At 51.8% G+C, this 11745-nt stretch overlaps 1 protein-coding gene across 1 annotated transcript; it reads left to right on the top strand.

Moving 5' to 3' along the window:
- Positions 1–646: 646 nt before the first annotated feature.
- Positions 647–10983, top strand: DLX4 (distal-less homeobox 4). The gene is made up of 3 exons (XM_050934742.1): positions 647–1038; positions 6372–6565; positions 9824–10983. The coding sequence occupies exons 1-3, from the start codon at positions 711–713 to the stop codon at positions 10073–10075; spliced, it is 774 nt and encodes a 257-aa protein (XP_050790699.1). The 5' UTR covers positions 647–710; the 3' UTR covers positions 10076–10983.
- The last annotated feature ends 762 nt before the right edge of the window (positions 10984–11745 follow it).

Below are 11745 nucleotides of genomic sequence, written 5' to 3'. Positions count from 1 at the left end.
TTTTTTTTTTAAACTCAGCTGAACACCTGTTCACCAAAATTCTTGCTCCGCCAATGACCTCATGGGGCTCAGTTCGGCGTCACTTGCCCCGGTGTAAATCCGTGGGGGCTGGGGGGGAGGACACGGGTGGAAAGCCAGTGTGAGCTCCGGAGGGTGCCCCAGGGGATCCCCTGAGCCCCCCCCGCGCGCTGTCCTAGGGGGGATCACTATTTCTTCACCCTGCCTTGCTCTCTCTGCCCCACGGGGAGCTTTCTGTTCTGTTGACAAACGTTTATGCTAAACTCCCCCCATGGCCCAAACCTGTTGCTCCAGTGCCTCCCCTCCCCCCAGTCCCAGGGCCTGGCTGGCAGGAAGGCAGCTGCCATTAGCCCGCCTGCATGTTAATTACCGTGATGAGGGGCTGCCCTCGGGCTCCGTGACGTCCCTGGCCGCCTGGGCCAATCGGGGAGGCCCGGGGCGGGGCGGGGAGGGAGCAGAGGGAACCCCCGGGGCGGGCTCTAGGCAGGAGGTTGGGCTGCGGAGCCGGGGGGGGGCGGAGGGTCTGCGCGGAGCGGCTCCCGGCAGCCTGGGCCGGGGCAGGAGAGGAGCAAAGCGCTAGGGACCGGCAGGCAGCAGCCTGGCCCCAGCCCCAGCCATGGCTCGCCCCCACCCGTCTGGTTGCTAGTCCCGTCCCGGTCGGGTTGCCCGCCCGGGCCTGGGCTCTGCGCTCCATGATGACTATGAGCTCCCTGGCCGAGAGCCTGCTGGGGCCGGACCCCTCCAAATCCGCTTTCCTGGAGTTCGGGCACAACCACCCCCCCTCGCCCCAGGCGCCGCCGCCCTCCCCCAGCCTGGCTCCTGGCCACTACCCCCTCTCCGGCTTGCACGGCTCTGGCCACGACGGGGGCCCCTTTGCACCCTACGGACGGTCCGTGGCTTACCCGTACCCCGGCTCGGCTGGCGGCACCCACCACCCGCACCATCTCCACGGCAGCCCGTACCTGGCCTACCAGCAATCGGCCAGCGTCCTGGGGCACCGGGGCAGACTGGAGGAGACAGGTAAGGGGGTGTCCGGCTGTGCCTGTGTGTCAGACATCCGCTATCCCAGCCCAGTCCCTGTGTGTGTATGTGTATGTGTGTGTGCGTGGAGGGGGGTCCTGCTAGCCTCCGGCACCCAGCCACTAGCCACCTCTGCGTGCCCTAGCCCCTTGCGAGTGCCCGCCCGCTGTCCACCCACAGGCCCGGGCGCCGGTTCTCTCTGGCCCGGTCTAGAATCCAGCCCTTTGCCGGAAGAGGTCTGTTCCCACTATTGCAAACAACCCCCCCAAAAGTCTCCGGCAAGTCCTCCGACCCAAGCATCGGACCGAGAGGCGAATCTCTGCTCAGAGTCTGGAGTTGAAAGCAGCCTTCCCCTGGCTTCTGACCTCCCTCTGGGCTTGGGTCAGAGCTCCTAGATTAGTTCTCTCTTTAACGAGGGGTTTGCTCCAGACCTACCATAGCTTCCTTTTGCGATTTTTAACCCCCCCCCCCAGTTAAGGGAATATTTTTAAAGGAACAAAATAATAATTTTAACAAAACCGAGATGCTTCCTCCCCCCCCCCCCAAAGAAACAAACAAAAAAATGACAAGCTCGGTGAAAAGCCTTTACTAGGAAACTGTCTCGTCTGGTTTCTTCATTTGTGAAGGACGTCATGATGTGTTCACTCGGTACATTTGCAATGCAAACAAGAAGTTTTAGGACAACTGTTTGACCCCCCCACCCCCGAATGCATTTAGCAACGTGTCTCTCTGCAGCAAGGGAACGCTGCTTTGCATTGCAAGGGGCTTTGGCATCTCTCCTGAGATTCTGGGTTGCCGAAGATTTGTGTATTTTGTTTTTGTTTGTTTACTTTGGGACATGCAAACATTTTCTTTAAAAAAAAAATAAGCGCTGGCTAAAATATCCCCCAAACCTCTCTTCGCTGTTAGATTGGAAACACATGCAACTTTAACAGAAAACATCTCCTATTTGTTTCTGCATTTTATTCTAGATCTGCCATGGACGTGATTTTTTTTTTTTTTTTTTTTTTTTGGAAAGTAATATCCCTCACTTTTAGGAAGGAAGAACAGTCATCTCGGTTTTTCTGCGCTCCAGGGGTAAAATTCTGGCCCCATTGAACGTCAGTGGATGCCATTGACTTTAATGGGGCCGGGATTTCACTCCAGAACTTTACACACACCCAGACTAACCTGTCATTTACCCTGGTGTATCTGTCAGATTCATCTACAGTGGCCCAGAATTGGAGGCTGACGTACAGTACGAAGAAGAAAGCAATTGTTTAGATTGTAACAATTAGCCTGCATGCCACCTTGTTAATATCTTTCATCGCCTGGCTGCAGAGGCGAGGCCTGCATCAGCCATAAAATACATGTAGCAATGTTTAATTTTCATACAACTCTCGCTGGGTGTTTGGAAAAGGCCTGCGCAACCGAGCATGTCCCATTTCATGTATTTATATGATTTAATTCCAATAGCCTTTAATTGGCACCTGTCAAGATTCCAGGGGAGATACACACCGTGTTAATGGCAGATCAACCACATTAGGAAGCTTGCCATAAAGAATCCACTTAAGCACACCATTGTTCTTGGGTCACATCGCTTTTAAAACCTAAGATGTTTACACAGCCTGGTTGGAGCTATTTCAGGCGAGCAGCGAAGTTTTGGGAACTTCAGGGAAGTCGTTTAAAAAACTAATTACATATTTATTACAGGAGGGTAAATGCCGAAATATTTAATCATGGGTAATAGGTTATAAGCAAAGGATTTAAGAGATGCAAAGAGTTGGCAATGGGATATTCCTAATTTTTTTTAAAGTCCTATTTGTAAAAATAAAATAAAAGATTTTAGAGGGACTGTCAGGACGGATTGTTTTTGTAAAGGAAAAACGTGGCGGTTTGCTTTAAGGATTTTTCCTGTCCCTGTAAGAACGTCTGTAACAAAAAGTTAGTCATGAAAATCATCCGTGCACCAGGAAAAAAACAACTCCAACCAGGAATAACATTCTCAAATGGACGGGCTTTCGCGCGCCTTGCAAAAAGGGGGCACCTCACGGTTCAGCTGCAGACTGTTCCTTCACAGCAGGATACGGCCCTAAGTGTCTGCAGCGCCTAGAGACAGAGGAGCACAAATTCTGCTCCCCCTTCTTGGAGTGACTCCGGATTTACACCAGTTTCACTGGGAGCAGAATTTGGGCCAATGTGTTAACGGTACATTCAGAACTGAGCTTTTGGCTACTCAGAGCCAGCCAGGACAGCAGAGAAGAATCTCCCTGTGGAACAGAACGATGGAGGTTTTTAATGATGAACAGCGTTGATTATTAATTAGTAGTAGTCGTGTTTTCCCGCGGTGGATTAAAATGAAAGCTCTCTTCTCCTGGAGCCTTCGGATCTAAAACTAAAGTGACTCTGACCCTTTCTACCTTCTTCGAAAACTCCCAGAAACCAAGGAAGGACCAAGGCGTGGGTTTGCGCTGCACAATAGAAGCAAATTTAGATGAATCAATTGCCCATAAATTTCGGGGAGAGGCATAAGACGCTAACTTTGAATCACAAAAACTTTTCCCCTCTCTTTCTAACCGTGCCCGGGAGCGGGGGGAGTGGCGGCTTGTAGGCTGCTGACTGATGAGATATTTCATGATTCTCTCTGCAAAGAAGGGACGCTGGATTTGCCAGTGTTATGCTAAGTATCCGAGGGGCAGCCCTGTTATTCTGTACCCACAAAAACAAGGAGGAGTCCGGCGGCACCTTAAAGACTAAAAATTATTTGGGCATAAACTTTCCTGGCTTAAAAAAAAACCCCACTTCGTCAAATGCATATTATTTCTGATACACCTAACAAAGGAAATCCCAGGCTCTGCGCTATTCAAATTCTGCGTCTACTTGGATTCAAATTTCCTCGGCAGCTCCTGGGTTTCCATTTAAGTTGATTTTAAATGTTCTGCTGATTTCCCAGAATCCTAGCTCGGTACTCAGAACGTGTCACACAGGTCGTTAACAGGTTAGGAACGTGTGTAGATATATATACACCCTCCCAGTTAATGTATTTAACGAGGGATTATTAAACGGACACCTATTAAAAATATTGAATCTATTTTAAAAGGTTAGGCTTCCTGTGGTGGGGAAACAAGAATCTGAACTTTACATTCAGATCCATTGGTCCAAAGAGAGTCAGAACACAAATCGATTGGCTAAATGTCTTCTGGATCTACATTATTCTAGTTCAAATCCGGATTCACTCCATTGCAGCCTGGGTGACCCAACCTGAATTACTCCGGGTTTAGATCGATATCATTTAGACCAGAATCTGGCACTTTCACAATAGCACGATTTTAAAGTCCTGCTCGCTTTTGATTTCTACCCTGCAAGCGATTTATTCACTAAAAGAAAAACTAGTAAACGAATTGTCCAAGCAACTCCCCGGCTTTAAAATTAATTTGTACAGGACATTAACAAAACCACTGGCTCAAGGGAAAACGGGCTACCAGGAATTGTGCGATGGGCTAACAGGAATTTGCTAATTAGCGTTAAGATTTTATGTTAGATTTTACGGCAAACTCTTTTGTTTTGAAATTAAATGATTCCTTAAGGGTGTTTTTTTTTAAATTGTACTTTACTCTTCTATCGACTCAACGCGCCTTCTCGCTTTCCAGTTGCACGTACAGATCTCATCGATTGAAAAAAAAACAATTGCCAGCAAAATTAATGACAGAGTGTAGCAGCGTTTCGAAGCTCACCGGAGAAGTGAATAAGTAGCTCGTTATGTTACAACAAAGTCGTACCCGGCTTTGATGTTCCCCACATACATTTAACAGAGCAAACGGCCCGGCTCTGAATTCTCTCTCTTCAAGCTTCCCAGGGGCTTCAATTTTGCGTGGATAAAAGCTGCCTTCACATTTTGCAAGTTTATATAATCTAACAACACCGCGCAGGTAAAAGCCCGACGTGACGTTTGCAGGGGTGTCTCCAGAACCTGATGATAAAGTAGAAACTGCCCAACCTGAGCGGTGAAACCGAATTAACAAAAGGAAGCGACACAGATCTAGACTGAGCTCCCTGGGGACCACTCCCGGGATATCTGTAGCTGGTGCGAAGGGTCAGACCGCGTCAGGGTGTTATTAACCGAGCAGATGCTGCTGATAAAGTTAAGCAGGGGCTTAAATCTGTGCAGGCTCGGGGCCTCCCTTGAAGACTCCAAATCGGAAAGAAACCCCAGCTGAAGCGCGATAGGGATTTGGGATATTCTCCGCCACGGCCCCACCCGCTCAACGGGGAATTGGACGGATAAAGACACCTGAAAATGACACGGACGGAGTGACCGCTCTAGTCTGTGCAGAACGGCTACTGCTTTCATCGCAGAAATCATAATCCGCAGACTGTGATAGGGGGCAGGGGCTTCTACTCCGCAGAAATCATAAATGTCTCCGCATCATTACTGCTAATGAACGGTGGAGGACGGCCTGCTCCCTTGCATGGGGAACAAATCGGTTTCTGACTAGGATGTAGGGCTAACAAGTGGCTCAGATTGAGCCTAGAATACTTGCTATTTTTATAGCTTTTGCCTGTGGGTGTGGGGTGTTTCCACGGTCCTGTTTTTTCCCCCTTCCGTTTCCCTGCCCTGCCCGATCGATTTGGATTTTTCACTACAAATTGTGGTGAGAATTTAACCGGTATTTTACATACCCCCTCCCCCCAGAGGAGCAGCCTTTGGCTGGAGGATCTTCCTTGGGAACCTGTTCGCAGCCTGCGGCTGGGCTCTGCCCCATTGGCCCCCCAGCCAGCCGCCGAGGTTCTCCAGGGGGAAGGGGCGCCTCGAACCGTTGAAAGTGAGAGACTTTGTCCAATGCGAGCAGGGGGGCAGCGCAACGCTCCCCCGGCTGAAACTCACAGTAGCTGTAAAACAATAACAACCACCTTGGCTTCTCTTAGGCCCGATTCTGCTGCACCCCGCGGGCAAAGCGGAGTAAGGGCCGGTTCGGAGCTGTGTAGCAGATTTGGCCCAGTTCTCCGCTGCGTAACAAATAGACCAGAGAGAGACAGACACGAAACCTCTTTTCGTTGTTTTGAGGTCGTTTTGCTGTGTTTAGAAGGGTGATTAGAGGACCCGATCCTGGGCCCAGAGCGTCTTTTGGAGTCAACGAGGGAATCAACCTCTGGCATTTAAATAACGTCCCGTCCCTTATGGGGGTGGCTCATCCCTCGGGTGCTTCCCCTTGGATGGGGCGGGGGTGTTGGCTCCCCTTATCCCCCCCTTTCTCGCCTCTCTGCGCCAGCCTCCCCCAGCCCCATTCCAGCCCCCCCCCCAGCCGCTCTCCCTTTATCGAGGCTTTTCATCCACCTGTGGGTTTTTTTTACAGAGCACGAGAAAACCACCGTGATCGAGAACGGGGAGATCCGCATCAACGGCAAAGGAAAGAAAATCCGCAAGCCCCGCACCATCTACTCCAGCCTGCAGCTCCAGGCGCTCAACCAGCGCTTCCAGCAGACCCAGTACCTAGCCCTCCCGGAACGAGCGGAACTGGCCGCGCAGCTGGGACTGACCCAGACTCAGGTACAGGCTGGGGGGAACCGGGGATGTCGGCTGAGATCCAATCCAACCCCCACTAAGCCCCTGGCAACAGCTGGACTTTCGCCACAGGGCCAGATTCTGCTCTACACCGGAGCGAATCCAGATTGACTTTGAATTTGCAGGGGCGTGACTGGAAGCAGGATCCGGGCCTGTCTCTCTAACGTATAACAAAATAGTACGCAGAGTTGCGTTTGCTTTCATTAAGCCACGTCTTGTTCTCTGTTCCAGCCATGAACATTCAGAGCGAATCCGGATTTAAGCCTGTGTAGAGCAGAATCTGGCTCCAACTCTCCAATGTATAAGAAATAACAACACACGCAGTTCCTTTCCTTCGCTTTCATTGGGCCACATCCTGCCTCTGTTCTATCCCTGTAAATCAACAGTTAATTCGGATTCATACTTGTTTAGACCAGAATCCGGCCCTGCCTTCTCTCACACATCTCCACATCTGTGTAAATAGATAATTCCAGTATACACAGCTCCACCTGCTTTAGCTAGGCCAAATTCTGCTCTAGACAGGAGTAAATCCGTATTTACTCCGCAGTTGTAGGCACCTCTCTGATGAGAGCAGGATCTGGATCGAGGAAAGCCCTGGGAGCCCTGTGGTCTGTTTTGTTACACATCAGAGAACAAGGCCAAATCTTGAAGGATCAGAATCGCCCCTTATTCCGGATTGAGAGCTGGGTGCAGCAGAATCGGGCTCCCCTTGGTCTTTATTGTTTTACAGCTACTGAAAGGAGGAAGTTTAAACCTGACCCGTGCAAATGTGCGTGGGGAGCACTGAGATTTCCCTGTAGGCATTATCTGGGCTCGGGCGCCGGGGGCGGCTCTGTAATCCGTCCAGCCCCGACACGAACGGGGCCGCATCTGTCTCCGTGGGGCTGCACCCTGTGGCACATGACCGCTGATATCCAGGAGGGCAGGGGGCGAAGCCCCCTTGATCCGCTTTCCAGTTCGGATGGAAAGATCCCGGGATAGATCGAGCTCTGTTCTGCCCCGCTCTCCCTCTGGCTGTGGGGTAACTCGGGACTGGATTTGGTCTCTTTCTGTGTGTCTGTGTCGATTTGTCCCTAACTCCGGAGCCTTCCCCCCGGCCCCCTTCTGCCGCATGTGGTTCCCATTCGCCCTATTCCTCTGTCTTCAAAGCCCTGCGGAATTGCTCCCGAGCTGAGAGGCATTTCCTTTAATTGTTCTGTTATTTCTCAGCAAGGATGAGCCGGGGGGATGTTTGTCTATTTGAAGTTGACAAATTCTTCTGCGGGGTGGGCGGGGGAGACCCTGCCTGCGAGGGAGCACCAGCCCCCTGTGGAGTGTCTTCTCAGCTCTGTCCCCCAGGACACCCAGCTCTCGGCTGGTTTCGTTTCAAATTCATTTACGTGCGGAAGGAACAAATCAGACTAGCGTGAAGCCTCTCTTGCCAAGCCCAGTGGTCCCCGGCGCACGTAAACAACAACTAAGAGAAACTAGCACCCCCCCCCCCATGAGATCGGACCGAATTCTGGCTCTCGGCTGCGTGAATTCGGACTCACTCCTTTGCAGCGGAGTGATTCCGGATTTACAGGGATGGAATTTGAGAGCAGAATCTTGGCCGCCTGGCTTAAAAACTAGTTGAGTCGGAAACCGTGGAGAAATTAGCCAATAGGGGCTAGGGGGAGACAGTCGGAAGATTGGATACGGCTTGTCCCCATCCCTGGGCCCGATCCTCCGCTGGTCCGTGGTTCTGCACGGATGGATGGGAGCGCGGGCAGCGCCTTGCGGGAGCAGAGAGAGACGGGTGACTGGCTTTGAAGAGATAGATGCAGACAGGCAGGCGCGAGGGATCAGTCCACAGCCACAGGCAACGAGATTTAATACTACTAATAATAATTAAAAAAAGAAGACAAGTGAGGACCTGCAGAGCCGCGCCGTGTAAAAGGGCTCAGCCATCTGTGCGCTGAGCTGCGTTACGAAATGGGGCTCCCCCCCGTCAGCTCCCTCTGCTACCCGCCCCCGTGTCTGTCCTAGGCGCAGTGCTCTCACAGTCAAAGCAGAAGCCCTCCCCCGGGGCGGGGGGGAATCCTGCCCCCCCGTGGAGTTTTGCCACTGACTTCAGTGGGGCCCGGATATTTGAAGGCACTTTCCCAAGCATCGCCCCCGACACAGAATCTGGCTCCGGGAGCAGAGCAGGCCGAGGCCCTGGGGAGAGACGCCGCCTAAGATGCGCCTGCAGCGCGGAGTCACCTGTTCATGACGATGGGCCCGATCCTGCTCCTATTTCCCTCCTAGGCCAGAGGCCCCCCCCGGGGGTTTCCGAGCCAGCTGGAGCAGAGCCTTCACCCCCTGGCAAAGGGGGCGTGAGCTTCCCTCACGTCGGGCGGGCTGCCTGGGGGCTGGGGAGCACCCCGAGGTGGGTCGCTCGGTAGCCCGGGTAGCTGCGAGCTCGGGAGAGCAGTGTCCGAGGCAGACTCCACGCCCGGCTCCTGCTTTGTACGCCAGAAACCTCACTACCAGGGCGCGCCGCGGGGCCCGATCCTCACCCGTCGCAAGTAGCCCCCGCCCCAGGCACTGCAATCAGCTAATACAGCCCCCCCCCAGTCTTTATCTCTCTCTAGCTACTGGGAACCTGCGCTTTAAAATAAAGCGGCGAACTCCCTAGGGCGCGCAGGTACCCTCCGTTTGGAAGAGGAAATCGATTACAAAGCGATAGCGGGGGTGATCTCTCCTCTTCAGACCAGAGTCTGACCCGGGTCCCCCCCCCACTCCAGTGCCCCCCCCCGGGGAGCCCAGCTGGCGATCAGAATGTTGAAACCTGGGGGTCTGGGCGCGTTTTACGTGAACACGATGGTGCCGGGGCGCTGGGGGGAGGTGGAAGGGGCTGGCGGGGTGGGGAGGGGGTCATTCCCCACAGTGCATTCAGCAGCACGCCTGCAGGCAGAGGCAGGCCGGCAAATGGGCTGCCAACCCATCTCCCCACCCAGGGTAGGCCCCAGCTCAGGCGACTCAGGGCTTTGGGGCTCGGTTGTAAGACCAGAGGGGGGGAGGTGTATTTATTTTGGCCTCACAATGGGTGTATATTTCTCTCTTGTATTTGGGGGGTGGGGGGAGACAAGTCTGAGAGATATTGGCAGGGAATCCACACACCTCAGCTCCCCTCCCATTCCAGCTGCTAAATGAGTATACAATGCCCCCCCACCACACAATACCCTACACTGCCCCCCTACCCCTTTGTAGATCGGTGACTCTTTCCTCTCCCTTTCGTAGGTCAAGATCTGGTTTCAGAACAAACGCTCCAAGTACAAGAAGATCATGAAACAGGGCTCCAGCGCTCAGGAAGGGGAGCACTTTCACAACCCTGCATCCTTGTCCCCCTGCTCACCCAATTTACCCCCTCTCTGGGACGTTTCCATGGCTGGCAAAGGAGCCCCGATCCCTCCCAGCAGCTACATCAACAGCTTTGGACCTTGGTATCAACCACACCAGCAAGACGCCATGCCGAGACCACAGATGATGTGACAGGGGGGGTTGCCTTGAGCTCTCCTCCCCACCCACCCCCAGAACAAGGAACGCGAGCCCTCAGCTCCCTGAGGAATTTATGAAACCATCAAGTCTCTGGGAGTTCCGCCGGCCACATGGGAAAATTCTCTAGGCCTTCTCCTGGCAACATGGAACCGCTGTGAGGAGTTGATTCTGATATTTGCATAGAGCAGAGGAGAGCAAAGGAAATGATGTTATCCCCGCCAGGAAGAAAGAAAACCTACAACAGAAATTGTTCATGAGTTTGGGGCCATGTTCAGAGACTGACATTTTTCCCTCCTCTGCTCCTCAGAAATGTAAAGATGGAGGAGGTGATCCTCAATGGGCGTGAATTGGTGGCAAGTCAATGGAACTAGGACAATTTCCATCATCTGACAATCTACCCCCACCCAAATCTCTCCCTCTCTTGGATAAAGACTTTATCGACTGTCCAGTTTTACCCTCCTCCTTTCTGTGTGATGTAGGTAGCTCATTTTATACACCTCGACAGATTTCTATTTGGAAAAGTATATATATATATATATATGTGTGTGTGTGTGTGTGTGTATAAATATCTGTATAAACTCTTCCATTCTGCAAAGCCAATGTTCCCTCCACAGTTGAGTGTCTCGCTGTTAATATTTTTCAAGTGCTTTAATACCAGGATTATGTTTACAGACAGTGATTCAGAAGAGTTTGAGGAATGTCACTTCCCTCCAGGCCTTTTATAAAGCATTAATTTTTTTCTTCTTTTCTGATTGAAAGGCAGAAAGAGAACTGGTTCCTGTGCAGTTTCAACCCCCAAACAGGGGGGATTTTTTTCTGGAAGAATTTGTAATTCTGTTTGATACACGTTCTCCACAGTCATGTCATCTTTAATCCCCTCTCGTCGGCCGCGTGAAGCCATATGTTCTCCCCTCCTGGTCTGCAAAGATTTATTTATAAATAACATTTTGTTATGATGTTGTTTCTCTTTATCGATAGGATGTAGAACTGCAGAGAAATTCCTTTCCTCAAAATTTCTTGTGTATTTCCCCCCCCCACCTATTTGATAATAGCCATTTCTAATGCCATTTTTTCAACTCTAGTCTAATGAGGGAACAAAATCGGTTTTCGTCTTGTCCCAGTAGGAAAACGGTGAGTAGAAATGTTTTTTTATAACAAAAATTGCTTACAAAAGCCATTGGCAAGCCCCTGTGCGCGGTGCTTAAGGTTGAGAATGTGCTTTAAAGAACAATCGATTGGATTTTTGGTCCGGTCACTTGGAACAAGGACCTGCGCGCTGAGAACCTTTGCGCGGGTGCTTAACTTTACTACTGGTGGTTAAATGTAGGCAGGAAGGGGCCGAGGTCTGCACAGCCGAACTGGGGCGCCCCGAGGCCCATGCTGAAGAACCGGAGGCGCAGATTTAGCGTTTTAATTCCCTTAGGGGGCGGACCCAAACCTTTTTGAGGGACCCCGGGCAGGGTTCGAACTTCCCACGCAAACAATGAAAGAAAATTGCATTTGCGTTTCATGCCATTAGAAAACTGGCTGGTGGAGGATTTCTGGGGTTATTATTTAGCTCGCCACCTGGAGCCGAGGGGTTCAAGGCAACATAAAACCTTTATCCAAGGGCAGCTTTCCCCTGCAAACTCCTCCTACCCATCAAACAGGCAACACGGATCCCA

This window comes from Gopherus flavomarginatus, chromosome 25, assembly GCF_025201925.1.
Source record: "Gopherus flavomarginatus isolate rGopFla2 chromosome 25, rGopFla2.mat.asm, whole genome shotgun sequence".
Lineage (NCBI taxonomy): Eukaryota > Metazoa > Chordata > Testudines > Testudinidae > Gopherus > Gopherus flavomarginatus.
This window is presented reverse-complemented; position numbering and strand designations above follow the sequence as displayed.